This window comes from Microtus ochrogaster, chromosome 10 (genome assembly GCF_000317375.1).
Source record: "Microtus ochrogaster isolate Prairie Vole_2 chromosome 10, MicOch1.0, whole genome shotgun sequence".
Classification (NCBI taxonomy): Eukaryota; Metazoa; Chordata; class Mammalia; order Rodentia; family Cricetidae; genus Microtus; species Microtus ochrogaster.
This window is the reverse complement of record NC_022016.1, coordinates 34215697-34239985: the sequence shown is the minus strand read 5'-3', so window position 1 is coordinate 34239985 and position 24289 is coordinate 34215697. Positions and strand designations below refer to the sequence as shown.

Here is a 24289-nt window from a genome sequence, read left to right as displayed (position 1 = left end):
AGAAATTCCAGTCTTTCAGGGAGGCAGTACTGGTGATGGAATGCAGGGCTTTGCAGTGCTAGGCAGTATTCCGTCAGCAAGGTATGACTTAAGCCCTCTTCGCTTTCCATTTGGAAACAGGGTTTCACTGTTACCCAGTTTGGCCTTGAATTTACTCGCACATAGGCCTAGCCTAAGTCTCCCAACTTATTTCATTCAGTTTTCTTCCTTCCTTTTATTTCTTTTGTGTGTGTGTGTGAGGGGGCATGTTTCAAGACAGGGTTTCTCTGTGTAACAGCCCTGGCTGTCTTGGAACTTACTTTGTAGACTAGGCTGGCCGTGAACTCACAGAGATCCACCTGGGTCCACCTCCCAAGTGCTGGGATTAAAGGTGTGCTCCACCACACCAGGCTCAATTTTCTTTCTTCCTTTTCTGTTTTTTAAATCTTGCAATTAGTGTAGTCTCTCTCTCTCTCTCTCCCTCCCTCTGTGTGTGTGGGTGTGTGTGCGTGCGCGCGTGTACAGGCCACTGGGCTATCTTATTGGCCCTCAAAATACATTTTAAAGTTCCTTTTGAAGTTTATAATTTGTTATTGTTTGTGGTGTGGTTGTAGGTGAAGGTGGAATAAATCAAGTTAGAGTATAATAATCAGTGCAAAGAAGGGGAAGTCCCAGTAACAACACTGGCAGAATAATGACTTTAAAGATATGGACATGGGCCAGTAAGTTGGTTAAGGGTACAAAAAGTACTTGTTGTCAAGTCTGATGGTCTGAGTCTGATCTTTGGAACCCACATAATGGAAGGAGAGAACAGAATTCAGCAAGTTGTCCTCTGTCCTAAACACACACACACACACACACACACACACACACACACACACACACACGATATAAAAAAATAAAGCTAAAGGGAAACAAAGTAAAAATATGAAGATTGTGGATTTAAGTTGAGCAAGACCTGAACAGCCAAACTTCGGCTTATCGTGATGCCCTCAGATGCAGTTGCTGGTTTCTGGACTTGAAGGAGACACATCACCAGTATCAATCAGTGCCTGTGATCCCTGTACTTTTGGAACTTGGTGCTACCCAGCTTTGGGAATTTCCTGACTGAACTGTAGCCACACATAGTAAACCTCAAGTTGTCACTGAGATCAACCATTGTTTATTATTTGTTTATTCTTTGCAAAACAATCAAGATATTTGCTGTGAATCAACGCTCCTTGAGACAGCTGTTATCCAGGGCAGAAAAAGACCCCTGCAATGCTCAAAACAGGCTGATTGTATTAAGAAATTAGTGGCTAAGTGGGGGTATATCTTAGACATTACAATAAATTGGTAGAATTCAGTAAATTGCAGTATTCTTGGTAAATTGGTTCGATTAAATAATTCTCAATTGTTATCTATTCCCAGATAATTTGTATTTTTCTGCTGAAGATTTTTTAGATGGAGGGAAGATATATGTAGAGTATACTAATGTTATCTTATTTTTTTCCCTAGATTACCAATAAAAGCAAAGAGTCCACATGGGCCTTAATTCACAGTGTGAGTGATGCATTTTCTGGCTGGTTGTTGATGCTCCTTATTGGGCTTTTATCAGGTATGGTAAACTACAGAAGTTTTTAAAATTAATCTCCCACTATGTTCTCCCATCGGAAATGAATTGCTGGCGAATCTTTTGAAAGTGCAGCATTCCATGTGTAAATGAGCTCTAACTAATGCCTGTATCTAAGAAGAAATACATCTAAACACAGTTTGTGTGCCTAAGATGTCACGATCATTTTAAGGTGGAAGGCAGCTCTGGGAATAAGAGTAGAGACGAATATATGTGCCAGTCAAGTTTTCACCACTGAGTCCCTGCCTCAGCCCTTGTTCTTCTTAAAACAGGCTCTCCTAATTTAGCCCAGGCTGGTTTTGATCTCTATATGCAGTCCAGGCTGGAAGGAGCTGTGATCTGTTCCCTCACTCTCCTCGGTGCTGATATTACAGGCGAGAACTACCATACCCAGCTCTTAACCTGTCTCTTGAGCTTTTATCTCCTCCCTCCTGGTGGCAGAGGAAGGCATGCTAAGATGTAGCTCCTAAGCTCAGGGACTCAGCACATTCTTTCCTGGTTTCAGAGGGGCGTTATGCCAGCAGATTCTCCTGTCAGCTCCACTGACTTTCTCTAGCCACTCCAAACGCTATAGGTTGAATATCCTCAGTGGGTAAAGGCCACATGATGGGGGGAGGAAACCAGTTCTTACAAGTTATCTTCCAACCCTCACTCAAATTATCCTCTGATCTTCACAGTTCACCATGGCACCCCCTTCCCCCCTGCACACATACACGGTGGGGCATGTGTACACTCACACTAAAAAAATGTAAAAATGTTTGAAGCCAGAGATATTTGAAATGTTACCATATTATATAATGAAATATTTGGAGAAAAGGACCCAAATCTAAACACAAAATTTGCTTGTTTTATATATACATATATGCACTACATAATACATATATTAGATACGTATAAATATATGTATAAGCACTGTGTATACACATACACACACACGAGCATGTGCACACGCACACATACACACACACACACAGCTTGAAGGGAGTTTTATGTAAGTTCACTTGGATTTTCTATTAGTGTGAAAGAGTATCTCATCTGACTTGATGAGACCCAGGCTGGCCCCAGCATCACCCCTGTCTCAGCCTCCTAGGTCCAGATAGTAGGCTGTAGGCACTGCGCCCCTTTCCATCTCTATGTTGACTAAAGTCCTATCACATGAGGTCAGGTGTGCAATTTTCCTCATGCAGCATCATGTCAATGCTTAAAGATTTAAGAAATGTTTCAGGTTAGAGATGCTCATCTTATGTACAGTATATGAATGGAGACTTGCTCTGCAGATACCAGCTTACAGCAAGTTCCAGTGCAAACTTCCCCTCCTATGCGGGAAACAGAAAGCCAGCAACACCGGGCAGAGAAAGCAAGAAATGTACTCTTGTAGCATTAAAGACAATGCCTAGGAAGATCTGGACTCTTGAGCAAAATAGGAGTTAAGTGGGAAAGCTGGAGAAGATGCTATAAGATTTCACTTTACAGAGTAGACTCTAGTTTCAGGAAGTCAAGATTAAAATCTCTACTCCACTGCTGGTAGCTTTATGGCTATGGGCAAGTTTCTTAGCTTCTGAAGACTTTGGTGTATTGGTATGTAAAATGGAGATAGCACAGGCATCTGTATTGAATACTTTCTTTGAGGATTATATGAGATAAAATACTTGACATGGTGCCTAGTTGCTGATGCTGTTCTTGTCATGAGGCGTGGAGAAAATGACTACCTCAAATATGAAGTGGCTCGTCCATTCTGAGTTTCTAAGAATTGCCTGGGATAAGAACGGGCAAGATGGCTTAGTGGGGGAGGTGCTTGCTCTACAAGCCTGACAAGCTTAGTTTGATCCCTGAAATCCAGGGCGGAAGGAGAGAGCCAACTTCCAAAAGTTGCCCTTTGGCCTCCATGTGTGAGTCTGCATGCACTTACGTGTGTACACACAAACAAATAATATATAAAATACATTATTTCTTTTAAAAAGAATTGCCTACACTAAAAGGTTGGCAGCCTTTTCTTTTTCATTAAGGGGGTCAGATAATACTGTTTTAAGAGTCATGGGTTAAGTGATCTCTGGAGTGCCCGCTCCACCCTGCTGCTGTGGCACAAAAGCAGCTGTAGGCATAGGGAGAGAAATGAGTCTTGCTGCAGCTCGGACATCTTGCCTGGCAGACAGAACAGGTGAGAAAGATTTGGCCCTCACGTTGTAGCTTGCCAGCCCATGGTTGAGGGTGTTCAATTTTGCCTTCTGGCTCTTCCAGGAGAGATAACACAGTTTGGAGCTGGTTAATAATAGATTGGGTAATCTATAAAGCCAACTATTGTAGCAAAGCAAAGGAAGGAGTATAGAGGAGGGAAGGTCATAAATCTGGTGATTAGGAACATATTAGTGTTCACAAAGAAACTTCAGATATATGTTGAGAGCCAGATTTCAAGTTTTGGTAGTCATTGGAAAGAAAGAAAGAACAAACCCTTGAAATGTTAACCTGTTCTTTGGGATAGGGAAGCTTAATAAAACTTGTAGCCGGAGAAGAAAGCGACATTTGTGAGCAGGGAGAGATGTGGAAGTAGAGGGGAAGCCAGGACTGAAGATGGGTGTGTAAAATATAAAGCACACATGCGAAAACACCGGGAGCATAGAGCAAAGTATGTAACTATAAGGTCTTGTTCATTTTGTGAACCCAGGCAGTAAATGCAATAAAAGTTGGAACAGAAATCTGGGGGCTACAGTAGCCAAAAATAGCTTTCAGAAAATGCTGGATTTGACTAGGGCATTCAAGTATGTGGTAACACTTTCTGCACGTACCAAAACATACACATAACATGGCCTTTTTCACCCAACAGAATGTAGGCACAATGTTCTCAATGCTTTAATGTGTTTCTTGTCTTTAGGTGGTCAGTGGCTGTTTTTTTTTCTCATACACATGAGGTGTTTTGTTTTTAAACATTGGAGACCCATAACAGAAGCAGTGTGTCTGAACGGGACAGTCTGGGAATTCAGGGGCTGTTTTATAACACTTTTATCATTCCTTTAAGGCACAATATGGGCCATTTAGTTTCTCTTGTCCAGAATTTCTTCATTTAACTGACACATGACATCCAGAAGTAAAGTACTCTTACTGTCTTAGCTCTTCTGAGTTTACCAGTCATAGTACTTGCTTTATTTTCTCATTATTTTCTTTGATGGATGGCCTATATACACTCATTCCTTTTTACTGAGACCATTGTAGTGTGTTCATACCCTAGGTTCAGTAGGCATCCAAAGTTTCTCGAGTTCCAGCCAACCTTCTTTGCACACAATACTCTGTGCTGTTATAAACTTAATGTCCTTAGCGGACAGTATCTTCCTCCTGCTGTACAAGTTCTTTCTGTCTGTGGTGAAAAACCCTTCATCAACTTTGCTCCAGAGCCTTTACACATAAATATCATGGAAGATTCTTTAGTGTGTGCAATTTGTATTCACTCAAACTGATGTATATAGGGAGAACAACATAATTTTTTTGTTTTAGCTGTTGTTTTTGGTTTGAGACGGAGTCTCACTATTTATTTCTAGCTGGCATGCTAAGTAGACAAGGCTGGCCTTGAACTATCAGAGTGCTGGGATTAAAAACCTGTGGCTCCATGCCTAGCAAGTCACATAATGCTAAGCAAATGAATTACTCCCTTTATAGAGTGACATTCCTTAAGCACACCAAAACAGTTCCTTCATTGTGTCAAGCAAGTTTCAAAACCAAACTCTTCTGTCTTCCCCAAGTGTTTTGCTTTTTCCCTAGCTCTTCCCAGTGTACATATTTCCCAGATTCTGGTGTTTATTTTTATTATTTTTAATCTTGTGTATGTGTTTGTGTCTGTGTGTGAGAATGCAGGTGCCCTTGGAAGCCAGAAGCATTTGTAGAACCGGAGTTAAAAACTGTTGTGAGCTATCCAATGTGGGTGCTGGGAATTGAACTCAGATCCTCTGCAAGAGTAGTATGTTACTCTTAAGCATCTCTTCAGCCCAACACTGGTGTTAATGTATGTAAACAGAGACTGCTCGTTTGTTTCCCTACTGCCCAGACCCGAATAATCACACAAAGCTGTTTTAATTACAACGCTGCTTGGCCAATCGCTTAGGCATATTGCTAGCTAGCTCTTATATCATAAATTAACCCATTTCTGTTCATCTGTGTGTCACCACAATGCTGTGGCTTACTGGTAAAGTTCTGGCAGGTGTCTTTCTCCTTCAGCAGCTACATAGTATCTCCTTGACTCTGCCTTCTCTATATATCTCTGTTCAGATTTTCTACCTGGATTTACTCTGCTAAGCCATTGGCTGAAGCAGCTTTATTCATTAACCAATAAAAACAACACATATACAAAAGGACATCCCACATCAAATGTAGAGATAGTAAGTGAAATATTAAGCACATCAACAATCAGAAAGAAGCTCCAGATGGAATAGGAATAGGGAAGTATATATTTACCTGTCATTTTAATTCCTTTCCTGTCACTTTGGCTGATAAAACTTGTTCTAATTACCAAAGATACAATTTTAGAAGTGAGATTAAATTTGGCTTTCTCTTTTTTCCCCACTAAATCAGGCTCGTTAGCAGGCCTAATAGATATCTCTGCTCACTGGATGACAGACTTAAAAGAAGGGATATGCACTAAGGGATTCTGGTTTAACCAGGAACACTGTTGCTGGAAATCTGACCACGTCACCTTCGAGGAGAGAGACAAGTGCCCAGAATGGAATAGCTGGTCCCAGCTTATCATCAATACAGAACAGGTAATGTGTAATACTTATTTCTGTACCACTGAGTTTCATCCTTGTATTTATTTCATTTTTTTGTACTGTACTCCTGGAAATTATGAAATCTTCCCCTATATTCTTCATGGAAAAGAAAAGGAACAAGCTGTCTTCTTTTGTGTTTTAAGTGCTGCAGCCTTATTTCTATCTCTTCTGACATGTTGGAAGCATTTTCTGTTCATATTTAAAAGTTTGGTTTGTTTTAAAGAAGTCTTATATTTCATTGGAAATTTCAGAGGCAAACAACAGGTAAGATGTAATTTCTAACAAGATTATGAAATGGCTTAAAATATGTTTATCATATAGAAAAACAAAGCAGTTTGTCCCTGAGCACTGAATTGGAACAATCAAAGGTATGATGTGTTTCATGTCAGAATAACGGAGATCTGGGAATCAAATCGTCCAGTCTCTTTTTTAGTTGTATTGGTATTTTCATTATCGTCTCAGCAAATATTTCTCAACACATAATAGTTTTGTGTTTTAGCTCCTTTCCTATCTTTCAGTACTTTGTTATATATTAGATCTCTCCCACTGAGAAAGCACACAAAACAGATGTGTTTTAGCTACCAGGCTCCCCAGTAGAAACGGGTACCCCTTGAACTCCTTCCCTAGCTGTCCATTCTTTTGGTGAAGTAGAGATAAGACCAGAATATATGCCTGTACTCTTCAAATTTATCTTTCATCTGATTTCATGGAAGTAGAGTTGAGTAAAGGTCTCTAGAAGCTGAGAAGGGAAGGGTCAGAGAGAAGTTGTGTAATGAACAGCAAATAGAGAGGAGGAAGAAATTCTACAGTTCAAACATCAGCTTTACTGTAACTGTACTGTACAACAACTAATGATTAATTGAGGGCTGCATATTGGGCCCAAGGCCTGTGTGTGCTAGGTGAGTGCTCTAATAGTGAACCACATCCCTGCTTATATATTTTACCAAGTAACAGAGTAGAGGGGGTAAGAAGACTTCAAACATAAAGATATATGAAATATTTAAGTAAGTAAAACTGCTAATTATCCTAATTTGATCACTATATAGTATATATACATGTATCAAACTATCATACTATACCTTATAAACATGTATAACCATGGTAATCCAATCAAAAATTTTAAAATAATTTAGCCGGGCGGTGGTGGCGCACGCCTTTAATCCCAGCACTTGGGAGGCAGAGGCAGGCGGATCTCTGTGAGTTCGAGACCAGCCTGGTCTACAAGAGCTAGTTCCAGGACAGGCTCCAAAACCACAGAGAAACCCTGTCTCGAAAAACAAAAAAAAAATTTTTAAATAATTTTATTATTCATTTTTTTCATGAAAAAATTTGGGGTGGCACGCACACACTCGTAGACACATACAAGTCAATTGAAAAGGGATAATAAATTAGTAAAGTCAGAAATAAGAGATTTTTATATCCATATGTAACTATATACATTGGCTTGAGGAGCAAGGTTTTATGTGTATTGTACTGGCTAGTTTTATGTCAAGTTAATACAAGCCGGAGTCATCAGAGAGGAGGGAGCCTCAGTTGAGAAAATGCCTCCCTAAGATCCAGCTATGGGGCATTTTCTTAAGTAGTGATTGGAGTGTGATGGCCCAGCCCATGATGGGTGGTATCATCTGTGGGCTGGTGGTCCTGGGTGGTATAAGGAAGCAGGCTGAGCAAACTGTGAGGAGCAAGCCAGTAAGCAGTTCCCCTCCAGGATCTCTACATCAGCTCCTGCCTCCAGCTTCCTGTCCTGTTTGACTTCCTGTCCTGACTTCCGTCAGTGATGAACAGTACCATTGAAGTGTCAGCCAAATAAACCCTTTCCTTTCAAATTTGCATTTTGGTCCTGGTGTTTCATCACAGCAATAGAAATCCTAGCTAAGACATGTATGTTTCTCAAATTGCAGTAGAGTTAAATTACTGGGGGAAAGGTACAAACCTTCCTATAATACTGATTTTTTTCCCCGAGGATTTGGAATATTTTTTAAGTGTAAACAATAATTTTTTAATTCTTTTTAGATTTATTTTAGGTGTATGAGTGTTTTGCCTGCATGGGTGTATGTGTACCACATTTGTGCCAGTGCTCGCTTAGGTCACAAGAGTGCTTTAGATTCTTGGAGCTGGAGTTACAGATGGTTGTGAGCCACGATGTAGGTACTGGGAATCAAACCTTGGTCCTCTGTAAGAGCATAAAGTGCTCTTAACCACTGAACCATCTTTCTACCTCTATAAACAATGATTTTAAAATGGAGTGTAAGTTTTTCTTCATTTCCTTGTGTAATTCAAGATTAAACTCTAGGTCTTGCATATACTAAACAAATACTGTACAACTGACTTACATCAAGTGTATTTTAAATATTTTTATTGTAAAAGCCAGGCATGGTGGCACACACTTGTAACCCCCAGTACTTGGAGAGTGCAGGCAGGCAGATCAGGAGTTCAGAGTCGTTCTTGGCTACATTTTTGAGTTGCCTGGGCTATATGAGACCTTGTCTCAAAAATTTTTTAAAAAATTAAGATTACATTTATTTAGTGTGTGTGTGTGTGTGTGTGTGTGTGTGTGTGTGTGTGTGTGTATGTGCATGTGTGTCCATTCATGCCTCAGCACATGGGTGGAGTTCAGAGCACAGCTTTAGGCAGTCAGTTCTTTCCTTCTACCATATAGATCCCAGGGTATAACCTATGTTGTAGTCTTGTTGGTTGGTTGGTGCCTTTACTGGCTGAGTCTTAAAAACCATTACAGTTATTTTGAGCTGGGTATGGTAGCTCATGCCTATAATCCTAGTGTTTGGGAGTTAGTGGCAAGAGGGTCACTGCAAGCTCCAGGCCAGCTTAGTCTTATACATTGAGTGCCAGGCCAGTTAGGGTACATAATAAGACCCTATCTCAAGAAAGCAATAAGTATATAAACAAACAGTTAACTCAATTAAAATTATTTTGAGATAGGATCTTGATGATTTGCCTTGCTGGCCTCAAATTTGTGATATTCCTGGTTAGCTGTGAGGATTTTTATTTGCTTGAAATAAAGTTTCACTCTTTTGCCTAGTCTAGTCTAGAACTCCCAGGAATCCTATTTGATTTCCCAAATCCTGGTTAGAGGTTTCAGTTGTCATACCCTTCTCTGTATTTTATTTTATTTTAGTTTTATTTTATTTTTTTAGGAAGAAACAACATTTCTGTTTTACCTACATTCCTAAGTGCTTCTGTCTTCTACCGTAATATTTCTATTTATGTATTAGAAAGACTGGGTTTAAAAAAGCCTTATAAAGCCTTACAACTTAGTGAGAGAGAGAGGGAGGGAAGAAGAGAGGGAGGCAGGGAGAGAGAGAGAGATACTGATTATGTGAAGGCAGAGATATGGGGCGCTTAAAAGAAATCTCACACTGGCTCAGAACTGAGAGATAGACATTTATTTTGGGGCGGGGGGGACTTACAAATCAGGATTCTCTGCTTGAACGGTGGATGGAGATGAGATCCAAACAATCCGAACAAGCAAAATGGGGGAACCAGGAGGGAGGAGAGAAGGGGCTGGACACGCTTTGGCATCTGGGTAAATAGTCTATGAAGCCACGCCCCAGTAGGTGGGTAAACCTTCCTGCAGCACCTCCCCTTTTTGTTTAAATAAGAGAGTTCTAAACCTAATACAAAATTATATACAATAAGAACAAATATTCTGTTCCAACTAGCTTAAGTCTTGTATAATAAATAACTTGGCCAAGTCATGAGAGGAAAGTAAGTACACTTATCTAGTCTCCAACCCCATGGAACATCCGAGAAGGGAAATAATGTTACTCGAGTGAGTAAGAAGTGCAATCAAGCAACTTCCAAAATGTGCACCAAATGACAGATACTACCTGGACAATCACTCAGAGTCTCATTTGCAACATTGAGGCAACCAACTTTGGCTAAGGCCTAGAATAACTGACAGACTATTTTCCTTCCTTCCTTCCTTCCTTCCTTCCTTCCTTCCTTCCTTCCTTCCTTCCTTCCTTTCTTCCTTCCTTCCTTTCTTTTTCTTTTTCTTTTTCATTTTTTTTTTTTGGTTTTTCGAGACAGGGTTTAGCTTTAGAGCCTGTCCTGGAACTAGCTCTTGTAGATCAGGCTAGCCTCGAACTCACAGAGATCTGCCTGCCTCTGCCTCCTGAGTGCTGGGATTAAAGGCGTGCACCACCATCACCCGGCCATGACAGACTATTTTCCAAGGCAAGAAATTTTTCAAAACCGTCTTACCCTGTCTTGGCAAGATTTGACAGTCCTGCTTATCCATTTCTGGATACTATGTATTTTGTCAGTGGTTGAGGTATGGGCAGTTCCTTGACCAAAGGCTGGTTTTGCCAAGAAGAAAACAAACTCCAAGTGGAGTGTCTTTGGTGCTCAACATTCTCTCGCGAATAGATCGGTGCTGCCAGGAGCAATTGTGTCTCATTTCAACCAAACTCTGAGTTATTTAAATGCCATTTTCTACAGCTCTTTGAAATGGTTGAAGATTATCTATCTATGCAGAATATAATCTCTATGTATGGAGCAATTATGAATGTCTGTTTCCCTTGCTTTGGAAGAAGCACTTGTCATTATTGTTTTAAGATATTAATTCTTTTTGTATTTTGTGTGTGACTGTTTTGTCTGCATGTGTGCATGTGTGACAGGTATGTGCCTGGTGTCTACAGAGACCGGAAGAAGACCTTGGATCCCCTGAACTTGGAGTCACAGATTATTAAGAGGACTGGGAGTTGAACCCAGACACTCTGCATGAGTACCTAACCACTGGGCCATCTCTCCAGTTCTAGGAAGCATTTTTTAAAAAATCAATGTATATACTTACTGTGTACATGTGCGTGTGTATATGTGGGAATATGTGTCCCATGGCACTTATGTGGAGGTCAGAGGAGCAGTTGTAGGAATTGGTTATTCTTTTTTTTTATGACATGTGTTCTGGAATTTGATTTCAGATATTCAGCCTTGGCAGCCACTTAACTTTTAAGGCAGTTACATAATCATGTTTTATTCTTCATCCCACCCCTGGCCATGGTTAACACTTTGAATAACAATAGTACAAGAAATTGATGCATAGAATATACTTCCCTATTTTGGTTGATGTGTTTTTGCTTTTGTGGTGCTGAAGTCCAAGCCTAGGGCCTTGAATATACTATGTGAACTCTACCTATGACTAACACCACCAACCCATCTTATTTCTCTAGCTGTATACAAAATAGGCAGAAGCAGGTGGGAGAGGGAAGGAGAGAGAACTGTAGTTTTCTGATGCTGTAGGATGACTCCCGCGTGCTCCGCTGGAGAACTAGCCCTTTCTTGTGGTCTGTTCCAGCAGTTCCTTGTGAAGCAGAGCTTGAGATTTGCTCACACAACAGATTTCTCTGGCTCTTTTTATGAATGAAATCATTGCCTGGGGGAAATAATCTGTGAAGCTTTCAGAGGCCTTCTCTTGCCAACAGTTTGGCTTCCTGCTCTCTGCTCTGGCCAGCGCCTGTTGCTTTCCCTTTCACTGCCTTTCCCTCTTTGTTTCCTACCTCTGGAGTCCACTTGCTCACAATCGTCTCTTAAAGGACAAAGAGATAGTTGTTCTCTGAGGACCTAAGGAAAAATTGTATCACATTCACAACTAAAAAAAGAAAACTACAGAGTACTGATTCTCCTTGTATAGGCCGCTAAGTTCTCCCCGTGTTTTATGGTTTGCAGAGTCAGAAGTCTATCGAGCTTTTTATCTGTGTCATCTGAAGCATAACCCCTGTTGTGCAGTATTGCTTTTTGGTCAAGAATCACTACTTGCCAGCCCTTTAATGTTAATTGTTGTGGACTATTAGTTTAAGATGTGTTACATTCATTTATGCTGTGGAATATTTGTTTAATGATGCAAAGATGTGTTGCGTTCTTTTGGGGTGCATTTGTTTAACTCTGTGAAGCTGTATAATTTTGCCTGTCTGAAACACCTGATTGGCCTAATAAAGGCCTGAATGGCCAAGAGCTAGACAGGAGAGAGGAATAGGTGTGGCTGGCAGGCAGAGAGAATAAATAGGAAGAGAAATCTAGGCCTGGCTAGCTCAGTTGGTTGAGCATGAGACTCTTAATCTTAGGGTCTTGGGTTTGCGCCCTCACGTTGAGTGCCAAAATGTAGCAAAATGTAGGGTTTTTTGTTTTGTTTTTAACTCTTTGGGGTCTGCCACCCAGCTCAAATAAATACACAAGACTTATTCTTACTTATGAATGCCTGGCCTTAGCTTGGCTTATTTCTTTTTTTTATTTTTTATTGCTTTATAAATGATACCATTCAAAATTTCCCACTTCCCCCACTCCTCCCATTTCCCTCCAGCTCCCTGACTCCCCCTCCTCCTTCCCCTCCAGGTCTGAGAGAGGGCAGGGTACCCTGCTCTGTGGGAAGTCCAAGGCCCTCCCCACCCCATCCAGGCTTAGAAAGGTATGCATCCAAATAGACTAGGATCCCAAAAAGCCAGTACATGCAGTAGAGACAAATCCCAGTGCCATTATCATTGGCTTCTCAGTCGGCCCCAATTGTCAGCCACATTCAGAAGGTCCAGATGGATGGAGATAGAGACAGAGACCCACATCGGAGCACTGGACCGAGCTCCCAAGGTCCAGTTGAAGAGCAGAAGGAGGGAGAAGATGAGCAAGGAAGTCTGGATGGTGGCAAGGGGTTAGTCCACCCACTGAGACAGCGTGCCTGATCTAATGGGAGCTCACCAAAGCCAGCTGGACTGGGACTGAATGAGCTTGGCTTATATCTAGCCAGCTTTTCTAACTTAAATTATCCCCTTTCTCTTTAATTACATTTTTCCCTCTGGGCTCTTTCCCTGTCTTTATTCTTCATGTGTTTCTCCCCTTCTAACTCTGGCTGGCTGTGTGGCTGGCCCCTAGCACCCTCCTCTCCTCCTTCCCTCACTCTTCACCCTTCTTTCTCTTCACATTGGCTCACAACTGTTTGCAGCTCCAGCACCAGGGAATCGAACGCACCTTCTGGCCTCATCAGCACTTGCACTAATATGATATACATGCATGCACACACACACGTACACACACACAAATTTTAAAAATAAAATAAAACATGAAGTCTAGAGCTAGACTTGGTATCTTTATACCTAAAATTCTAGAACTTGGGAAGTGGAGGCCGACAAATTAACAGTTCATTAGGGACCCTCTGTTACCTAATGAGTTCAGGACTAACATGGGCTACACAAAATATCTCAAAGCAACAATAACAACTCAGATAGATCAACAAGCATCAAGACTAGGAGTATAACTCAGTGATAGAGCATGTGTTTTAGCGTGTGTGAGACCCAGGGTTAAATCTCCAGTTAAAAATAGAAACAAAATACTCCCCCAATATCATGCTACTTTCCCTAAACATACACAGTAAACAATTCTAAAGAAATGAAGCAATGCTTAGGAATTTTAGTTGCTATGTCTGTGAGAATTTACCACCAAGATCGTCGGTAAGGGTAATGGAATGTTCAAACTTGTCATAGCTTCAGAAATGTAGTCAGTGTTCAACCAGCCCAGAGACTGGGAAGGCTATTGTAACTCTTGTTAAAAACTTGACATAGGATCATATGGATTTGATTGCAAAACTGACAAACCACTAATAAAAGGTAAACTGTAACCATGTATGCTTTCAGCGTGCAGTCCCAGTACTTGCAAGGCAGAGGCATGAGGATTGCTGCAGGTTAGAGGTCAGATAGGGCTGTATATCAAGACCGTGCACCAAAAGCTAAATGAGCCTTCTCTTGCCAAGAATTGGGCCTCCTGGTCTATACCTCTGGCTAGAGAGGCAGTTGGATCTCTGTGAGTCTGAAGCTAGCTTGGCTTACATAGCAAGTTCTAGGCCAGTCATAGCTACATAGTGAGATGTCATCTCAAAGACAAAAGCAAATCATGTTCAAGGGCTCTCCATTTTCCTTTCCGGCATCTGGACTGTTAGAATCCTTTGTGAATTTCTTCTGATTGCAGCAAGGCATGTGATTTTAGCACCAAGGGTGCTTAGTGGTGTTTTTGTGCTTTCTCTCATGAATGGCCTGAGAAGAGATATTTACACAATTTACTGTTGTTCTTTTTCTTCCCAGCCTACTCTCCTGGCAAAATGTCACTGAACAGAGCTGCCTTCCACACCCAGCTGTCTCCACTAAAACATCTGTCTTTTTGTTGTGTTCCAGGGAGCCTTTGCCTACATAGTCAATTATTTCATGTACGTCCTCTGGGCTCTCCTGTTTGCTTTCCTTGCTGTATCTCTTGTCAAAGCGTTTGCACCTTATGCCTGTGGCTCTGGAATTCCTGAGGTAAGTATAGTATGAACCATTTTGTGCCAAAATTTTCTGGGTATTTTTGCATATACTATATCTTGGTGGCTATCAATCAGGATCAGAGCCAGAGGGCAGCTAAGCTCCATCTAGGTTTTCCTTTAAGTCTCCTCTCAGCATTGGTCACAGGATTTGGGCTAGAAGGGGGGGAGATGGTAGCCCAAACCTCTTTCCTACGTATTTGGGGCTTAAATTGTTTTAGTCGGACAACTACAATTTTAGGTTATCTGTTATAAGGAACAGCGGGCTGTGTTCCTGCTGCCGCAGCTCCTGGCTGCCTGGCTAGCTTATGCCCTGAAATAACAACACACGGAAATTGTATTCTTTTAAACACTGCTTGGCCCATTAGCTCTAGCCTCTTACTGGCTAGCCCTCATGTCTTAATCTAACCCATTTCTAATATTCTGTGTAGCAGCACGAGCTGGCTTACCAGGGAAGATCTTAACCTGCGTCTGTCTGGAGTGGGAGAATCATGGCGACTGCCTGACTCGGCTTCTTTCTCCCAGCATTCTGTTCTGTCTACTCCGCCTACCTAATTTTCTGTCCTATTAAAGGGCCAAGGCAGTCTCTTTATTTAGCCAATGAAATTAACACAAAACAGAAGACTCTCCCCCATCAGTTATCAAGATGCCCTTGCTCCTAAGATTACTTAGGACTGTTACCTGTGACTGTTAAGTCACAGTGTTCTTTGGCAAACACTCCAGGCTGTACCTACTCTTTCAGACTCTTTCTTGAACATTGATCTTATTCTCAGAGCATTTTATAACCAGAGGGAATAGCTAGTCCTTTAGCTGCTCCTGCTTCTCCATTCACACACTCTCATCCTTACATAGACTTGTTCCAGCTGCTACACAGCCCTTTACTCCCCTAAAGTCCATGGCAGTTTCCAGAATGCTTCTGGCTTTCCTAAGTGTCTCCTGTACTGAGATCCCTCTTGGGACAAGTGTATGTGGAGTGGGGGGCAGGGAGAGGGAGGGAGAGAGAGACTGGTTGAGGGATTATATAGTTCTTGTAAGGGGGTATAGATTTTAGCTGTTTGTTATTACTTAGTCTGTTTTCAATCTTTCTGTGTTTGGCCTACAGATAAAAACTATCCTGAGTGGTTTCATTATTAGGGGCTATTTGGGTAAGTGGACCCTTGTCATCAAAACTATCACGTTGGTGCTGGCAGTGTCATCTGGCTTGAGCCTGGGCAAAGAGGGCCCCCTAGTGCATGTGGCTTGCTGCTGTGGGAACATCCTGTGCCACTGTTTCAACAAATACAGGAAGAACGAAGCCAAGCGCAGAGAGGTAATGACACGTGAGCTTGAAAGCTTATTTTTACTTGTGAGCAGAAATACTGCAGTCTTATTGGGGAGAACTTGGGGGTTTCACCCTTGTGGATTCAGCAAGTTCAGTTCTAGGGGTCTGTCTTTTGGCTATCCTAGCATGTCTATATGCACAGGTATCTACGGATAGCCAACATAAACTTACTAACCTTGTAAAAGTCTGAAGTTAGCAAAATATCTATCAAATAGGGCTTGAGTTTTAAAAATATATTCTGCTCATATCATAGAAAACTCTGAAACCATTTAAAAAATGAGATGGTCCTAAATATCTTGACATGAACTTCTGGCAACAGAACACTACAGCTAGTTTGCCATTCCTGTTTATTGGATAATGAGTTATTTTTTTATTATTTTTTTATTTTTATTTCTATTTTTTTTTCGAGACAGGGTTTCTCTGTGGTTTTGGAGCCTGTCCTGGAACTAGCTCTGTAGACCAGGCTGGCCTCGAACTCACAGAGATCCGCCTGCCTCTGCCTCCTGAGTGCTGGGATTAAAGGCGTGCGCCACCACCGCCCAGCTGAGTTATTTTTTTATTTTTTTTATTTTTCTGACTGCTTTGAAAGATTTCTTTTTTTTCCTTTTTTTTAGAGTTATTTTTTTAAAAAGTATGTCTATACACTTATGAAGAATGTGGCTAGGGCTGATGCGGTGGCTCAGTCAGTAAAGTACTTACCTTGCAAATATTTGATCCCCGAGAACCCATCTTTTTAAAAGTGGTGCATACTTATAATCCCAGTGCTGGGGAGAGACAGGCAGATCTTTGGGTCTCATTGACCGGCCAGCCTTGTCTGCTTGGCTGGGACCAAGCCAATGAGAGACACTTTCTCAAAAACAAAGTGGACAGTGCCTGAGGAACAACACTTGAAGTTGACTTCTGGCCTCACACACACACAAGCATCTATGCTCACACTTGCATGCCTGCATATATGAAGTTGAACACACAAAACTCAAAAATATCTGGAAATATTTTTATTCTGAATTATAAAAAGCATGCTCTTAAGTTTGGTAGGAGAATAAGGCAGTAGGAAAGGAGAAGTGGGGCCTTGAATTTGTATTATATTTTTATGTGCTACTTCTTAAAAAGACATTAGAGAAAGTAATAGACTTTGCGGGCCTTGCTGTGGAAGAATAAATAGAAACAGTGCATTTCATCTTTTCTTGCTATTAATGCCACATTTGAACTAGCTCTGGTATTATGCCTCTCTCTGCCTGCCTCTTGCTTCAACCCATCTACAGTATTTGCACTGTAGTATCATTGTATGTTTTTGGTAGGGTTTCTATTGCTGTGAAGAGACACCATGACCACGGAAACTTTGATGATGACATTTAATTGGAGTGGCTCTTTACAGTTCAGAGGTTTAGTCCATTACCGTCATGGCGGGACATAACAACACGTGGGCAGACATGGTGCTGGAGAGGTAGCTGAGAGTTCTACATTTTATAGGCTACAGGAAGTGGTCTATATAGTATACTGAGTGAAGCTTGAGCAAAGGAGACCTCAAAGTCCACCCCCACAGTGGCACACTTCTTCCAACAAAGTCACACCCACTCCAACAAAGCCACACCTCCTAATAGTACCATTCTTTTTAGGGGCCATTTTCTTTCAAACTGCCACATTGTGCTTGTGCAAAATCCATCCCATTGTTAATGTATACTATTTTGAGGAATAAGAATTTTTTTTCTTTTTAATTTTTTAACTTAAAATTTTAAAACTTTTTAATTAAATTTTTTTAATTTATTTTACATACCGACTAGTTTCCCCCTCCCATATCTCCTCCTGTTCCCTCTCCCTACCTCCCTTTTATACCCCCATTCACTGAGAAGGAAGAATATTTTTTAAAAATTGTCCCAAGTCATTGGTTACTTTTATCTTACTATAATAAAGAACCTAAGAAAGCAATTGTTCTTCTTTTATTTTCCTTGAAATGCCTAAAAGTCACAGACAGAGTAGGTCAAGGCCTGGATTGTTCATTAAAAAGGACCTCTTATAAAACTGGAATCTAGTGGTTTCTTCTGAAAATAACAACAGCAGCAGAAAGATTAAGTAGAGGCTCTGGAAGCCGAAAATGCTGAGGTTTTAAGCATGAAATAAAATTTCCCTCAAATGGGGAAATTAATGATCATTAATTAGGGCCGACAGAAAGGAGAGTGACAGGCCAGAGCGACAGAGGGGCGGACGAGGAGTTGATTGTCATGTGGGAGCGGATACAGAAGCTATGTTCAACTAGAGAAGTTGTTTAACAGGAATAATGTGTAGCAAGTGGACTAGTTGAAAAGAAAGCCATGCTAAAGGTCAAGAATAAGTGTTGGTTGTTGCTGCCTCTACACGGATGGAGTTGAGTTTGAAACTAGATTCCTTGTCAAAGCTGAAATGTTTGTCTGAACTTGCCAGATATTTATTACCTGACATCTTCTAACATTGGGATCTTCAGTGTGTTTTCTCTAAGTTAGATATCCCAGTGTTTGTTCTGTCGTCCTGGGGCTCAGTTCCCTTCTCGGCGCTCTCAGTGGCCCCCCATGTTTGTGACCAGTGGCCTTGTCCCAGTGAGCAGATGGGGGAAATGAACAGAGCTGAGTTGGATGGGGGTGCAGAGATTCTCTTCTCCAATATGAAACCCAAGTTTCCCCCTTCACCTTCATCCTAAACATACCCAGTGGAATCCCCTTTTATGGGTTGGATTTTGGCTTCCTTGTCCTTCTCAAGTGACGGCCTTTGACCTCCGACTTTTCTAAGCTCTCAAGGTTAGCACCAGAGACTTCTCTTCTTCCCCCACCCCTTAATTTCCTCGGATGGTTTACCAGTCCTGAAGAAACCTGCCTGCTTATTTTGCCAAGAAATATTTCCTTTTTCAATTTTTTTCTTTTGTTCAATTTTATTTTACTACATGCCTCTAAACCATCTCTTTCTGCAGCTGCTAGTATACAAGGAAATGGCGAGTTTCTATGAGCACTAGTGTGTGCTTGGCACATTTTCGATGCCTCCACTTCCACATACAAGACAATTCTTTCTAACACATCTTGTCCACTCCCCCCTCTTTCCTTGTGGTGCTTTATTATCTGGCCTTTCCTTACCACCTGTCTTCTGGCCTTTAAAAATCTAGTTGTCGCCAGGCAGTGGCAGCTCACACCTTTAATCCCAGCACTCGGGAGGCAGAGGCAGGCGGATCTCCGTGACTTCGAGGCCAGCCTGATCTATAAGAGCTAGTTCCAGAACAGGCAGGGCTGCTACACAGAGAAACCCTGTCTCAAACAAACAAACAAACAAACAAACAAACAAACAAATCTAGTTGTTTCTCTGTTTGTATTGCTATAGACCATCGAGACTGAAATAGCCTACAAGGTGTAGGCAGTTCTAAATTGTAACTTCATTTTTATGTCACTAGAGCCTTCCATAATATCTCATTAAAATGTTTCCTAACATGTGCTAAGTGGAAAGCCCATGAGACCTCAACCCTACACAAAGAACTGCATGCAAATCAGGAATGCCGAGAGTGGGAGAAACAGTCTTCCCCAGGGAAGCACAGCAGCTGATCACAGGATACCAAATAGGCAGCTCTGAAAACACAGATATACATGCAAGTAACATTATATAGACTGAACAGGTTATACTTAGGAATAGATATGTATATTCATATATACATGTAATAAGAATCAGTAAAAAAAAAGAAGCCATAATTTTTAAGAAGAGCAAAGATGAGTAGGTTTAGAGAAAGGAAATAGAAAGAGGAAATGATTATAACGATAATTTAAAAAAATAAAAGAAACAAAACTGTATGCAGGTGAAACACCTCACTGTAAAGAACTGTATCTGAGTTTTCAAACTCAAGTTCAGTTGCTACACCAGGAAGGCTGCCAGTTGGGGCCCAATTTAGAATTAAAAAGATGTTTCAATCACAAAGTAAAGTCTCTTTTTCTGTATTCAACATCTACCATACAGTGTTTGCTCTCCAAGTAAATAGAAATTGTACTGAACTTTGTATGATAGAGAACATGTAGAATTTATTTTTAAGATTTTTGATTAAAATATAATTACACCACTTCTCCCCTTTCCATTTCTCCCTCCAACTTCTCCTATATGATCCACTCGTTCCTTCTCAAATCAACAGTATCCTTTTCCTTCTATTATTGTTGTTACAAACACACACACACACACACATGCACACGCACTTAATTATAACCCACAGAGTCTATTTCGTGTTGCTTGTGTGAAAGTGGTCAGCCAGGTAAGGTTATTATTATTATTATTTTAAATTCTTGGTGACTATGAACATGACTTTAAAAATGTGATTGAATGTAAGAAAGCCATATTATTTTATTGCTGATTTTGCATTTTGGATTGTAGGTCTTATCCGCTGCAGCAGCTGCTGGTGTATCTGTAGCCTTTGGGGCACCTATTGGTGGAGTATTATTCAGCCTGGAAGAGGTAATGACTTCTCTCTGTAAAGCATGTGTATGCCTTTGTATTAGAAATCATGGCCAGTATCTGTGTATGTTGCAATTCCTGAGTGTCTGCCTAACTTGGTCCTTTAGCATGTTACCATAAATTTCTGGAAAGTTTTGATCCTTGAGTACAATGTCAGCAGCCCTAGCATTTGATTGGAAACAGCTTTTGCATCCTGACTGTTTGTTTCTCACCTTCTGTCTTATAGGTCAGCTACTATTTTCCCCTCAAAACACTATGGCGTTCGTTCTTTGCTGCCCTGGTGGCAGCATTTACACTCCGGTCCATCAATCCTTTTGGAAACAGCCGCTTAGTTCTGTTTTATGTGGAGTTTCACACCCCATGGCATCTTTTTGAGCTTGTGCCATTCATTGTGCTAGGCATATTTGGTGGCCTTTGGGGAGCTCTGTTTATCCGCACAAACATTGCCTGGTGTCGGAAGCGTAAAACCACACAACTGGGCAAGTATCCTGTCGTCGAGGTACTCATTGTGACAGCCATCACTGCCATCTTGGCTTTCCCCAACGAATATACCCGGATGAGCACAAGTGAGCTCATTTCTGAGCTATTCAATGACTGTGGCCTTCTGGACTCCTCCAAGCTCTGTGATTATGAGAACCATTTCAACACAAGCAAAGGCGCTGAGCTGCCGGACAGACCTGCTGGGGCGGGAGTCTACAGTGCCATGTGGCAGCTGGCTTTGACGCTCATCCTGAAAATAGTCATTACCATATTCACCTTTGGCATGAAGGTGAGGAACCCCTTTGGTGACTTCTGTGTGAATGTGCTTTGTGAATGTGGCCTTTGGCGGGCAAAATCGTAGTAAGCTACAATTTCAACAGCTTTTCCCAGAAACCTTTTTGCCCCCCAGTGTTTTCATGACTTGGTGGACAGTGCTAACTCTGTGTCTAATTTCTAATATCTGTATTTGGTCAAATGCAAGTCTCAGTAATGAGTTTTTAAAAGAAACATTGTCTCTTTTTCTGTGTACAAGCATTTTCCCCACAAAAAGGATAGTGGTTTTCCAGTTAGTATTCCCGCTCACTTGGTAACAAGTAGAATCCACTTCACAGGTTAAGATTAAGATATTTCAGCTATCAAAAACAAATAGCACAGACCGGTGAGATGGCTCTGAAGATAACAGTGCAGGCCCCACCACGCCTGTAGATTTGAATTTGTTTCCTAGAGCCGACATGGGTAAAAGGCAAGAACTAACTCCTGAAAGTTGTCTTCTGGCCTCCACACAAACATTACACACACACACACACACACACACACACACACACACACACACACACACCACAATATGTATAAAAATAATCCAAGCACATTGTTACATAAAGAAGCTACAGAAATTGATTTCGTATACTTAGAGAGTAGAATTATCCAAGGAGTAAGTCTACTGCTCTCGATATCAAAGTCAAGCGACAATACCAATAATTTATTGTGTATTTCAAAAGAGGATTCTGAATGTTCCTAAGACAAAGACATAATAAATGTTCAGTGATAGATATCCTGATTGGACCATTACATATTGGATACATATATCCAAATATCACGCTGTACTCAATAAGTATGTACAATCATTGTTTCTTACTTTAAAGGGTGTCACTCTTTACCTTTACTATCTCTTACAATCTCCAAGTTTTAGAAGAAACAGAACCAGAGAATTGGTTAAAGCATTGGTTTCCTCCACCCTAGCAATTGTTCCTCCGTTCTGCACGGAAAGACATTTGAGCCAGGGATAGGATGGAGACCCTGAAAAGTTTCTGGGTGCTTCTTGGGTTCATTTCAACATTGTTGTTTCATTGTTGTATTTAAAGGGAATCTTTAGATGCACAGAGCACCAACTTCCTTGCATTTCAATGTCAATGCTATTGAAGAGCCATAAGCTGTTCTGATTCTGTTTATTATAATTTCCTTTCTTTCATATTAATAGTTCCTAGACGTCAAGAAACAAAGCAGGAAGGTAGATGAATATTCCCTTTTTTGGTAAAGCATACAGATATAGCCAGTATCTCCTTTAAAATTTTTATTTAATTTTCTGTTGTGTTGTTATAAGGTACATGGAAACTTCTTCTGCCATTTTTTTTATTTGAATGATGGGTTAGGATGCAATATATAAGTGTCATTATGAACACTTTATTTAAGTCCCGGCACTAATATTCACTAACTCTTGACTTTGGGCAAATGACTTAACCTCTCTGAACCTTGGGGGTCTATCATTTGGGAAGAATAAGGTCTAATTTCTGGGGTTATTATTGAGCATCTAGAGCATCTATAAAAAAAACTTATATGTAGGCCATCCAGCATAAAACACAGTAGTCAACAAAGCGTAGATTGTTACTGATAAAAATTCATAGAATTGGGGGAAATGTCTGCATATATAAGAAATTCCATCTATTTTCCTTTTTCTTTGGGAAAGGCCTAATTTCTGCCTCCAGTTTTGTGTTGGTCTGGAGAGTTCAGGCTCTTGCCTGATGGACCCCCGAATCAGGGTAAGCTTCTTCGAAGTCATCCTTGCCTGCACGTCCCAAAGAACCTCTAGTCCCTGTAGTGTTACACAGATCTTTGCAGCCACTTGGTAGCATAGTGCATAGTTAAACTGTTGTTGGCCTATTCGCTTCGCAGAGGGTCAGCCCTCTAGCCCTCTCATCTGCCAGGAAGCACATCAGTCCGCACTAAACGCCTCTTCTTTCTCTTTGCAGATCCCTTCTGGTCTCTTTATCCCCAGCATGGCTGTTGGTGCTATAGCGGGCCGTCTTTTAGGAGTAGGGATGGAGCAACTGGCTTATTACCACCATGACTGGGGCATCTTCAATAGCTGGTGTAGTCAGGGAGCCGATTGCATCACACCTGGCCTTTATGCTATGGTTGGGGCTGCAGCCTGTTTAGGTAAGTAACATTTGCCTTGACTTCAAAGAAGTCACCCTGCCAGTGACATAAAATGAACAGTAATAAGGAGTGCAGTGAACTGTAGAATGGTTTTTTTTTCATGATTATCCATTTCTTGCTGGTTTACTATCTCCCAGACATTTTAAGAAAGGTAATTCTAATCTCTCACATAGGGGAAGTCATCAGAAATCTGGCCATAACTAGCTGCATAGAAATGTGCATCACAGTATTATGTATAGGAACAAAAATTAGGCAGGCGTGGTAGCACATGCTTGTAATCCGCCCTTGGGAGGAGACTAAGCAGGGAGAATCTCAAGTTTCGGGCCTGCCTAATGTACATAATAAGACCTCATCTGAAAAGCAGCCCAACCTAAATTTGAGCCTTAAGGAAATCATGAAATAAATTGTGCTCCATCCATATATTACATTATACAGTCCTTAAACATGATGTGGTTGTGTTTAACATATTTGTGTGTGCGCACATATATGATGCTCGGGATTGAACCCAAGGCATGCTACTCACCAGGCAAGCTCTGAGCTATATTCCAGTGCTATATAGATACCACTGAGCGATACCGCAATATTTCGCTTCCCTTTTTATTTTAAGATCGAATCTCACTAAGTTCTTCTGGCACTTGTGATCCTCTTGCCGCCACCATTTGAGTAACTAGAATTACAGGCCTGGGCCGCAAAGCCTCTGTTACGCTTAGCATCTTTCAATGTTACATTTAAAACTTCTTTCTTACATTTCTTTTGTGGCGGGAGAGGAGAAGCCTATGCCACGACTTGTGTGTAAAGGTCAGAGGACAACTTGCCAGATTCATGTTTCTCTTTTCACCAATGGAGTTCTGGATGATCAAACTTAGTTCATCAGGCCGGGCGTTGGTGGCGCACACCTTTAATCTCAGCACTCGGGAGGCAGAGGCAGGTGGATCTCTGTGAGTTCAAGACCAGCCTGGTCTACA

General features: G+C 41.2%; 1 protein-coding gene across 3 annotated transcripts in view; it reads left to right on the top strand.

Moving 5' to 3' along the window:
- Positions 1-24289, top strand: part of Clcn5 (chloride voltage-gated channel 5) — a 170675-nt gene that overhangs the window by 137032 nt on the left and 9354 nt on the right. For all 3 annotated transcript variants that reach the window (XM_005352769.3, XM_026781937.1, XM_005352768.3), the window contains 7 exons: positions 1477-1576; positions 6149-6336; positions 14517-14639; positions 15744-15950; positions 20331-20411; positions 20638-21180; positions 23138-23324. In XM_005352769.3, coding sequence (XP_005352826.2) covers positions 1477-1576; positions 6149-6336; positions 14517-14639; positions 15744-15950; positions 20331-20411; positions 20638-21180; positions 23138-23324 — 1429 coding nt within the window. The remainder of the gene's footprint in view (positions 1-1476; positions 1577-6148; positions 6337-14516; positions 14640-15743; positions 15951-20330; positions 20412-20637; positions 21181-23137; positions 23325-24289) is intronic.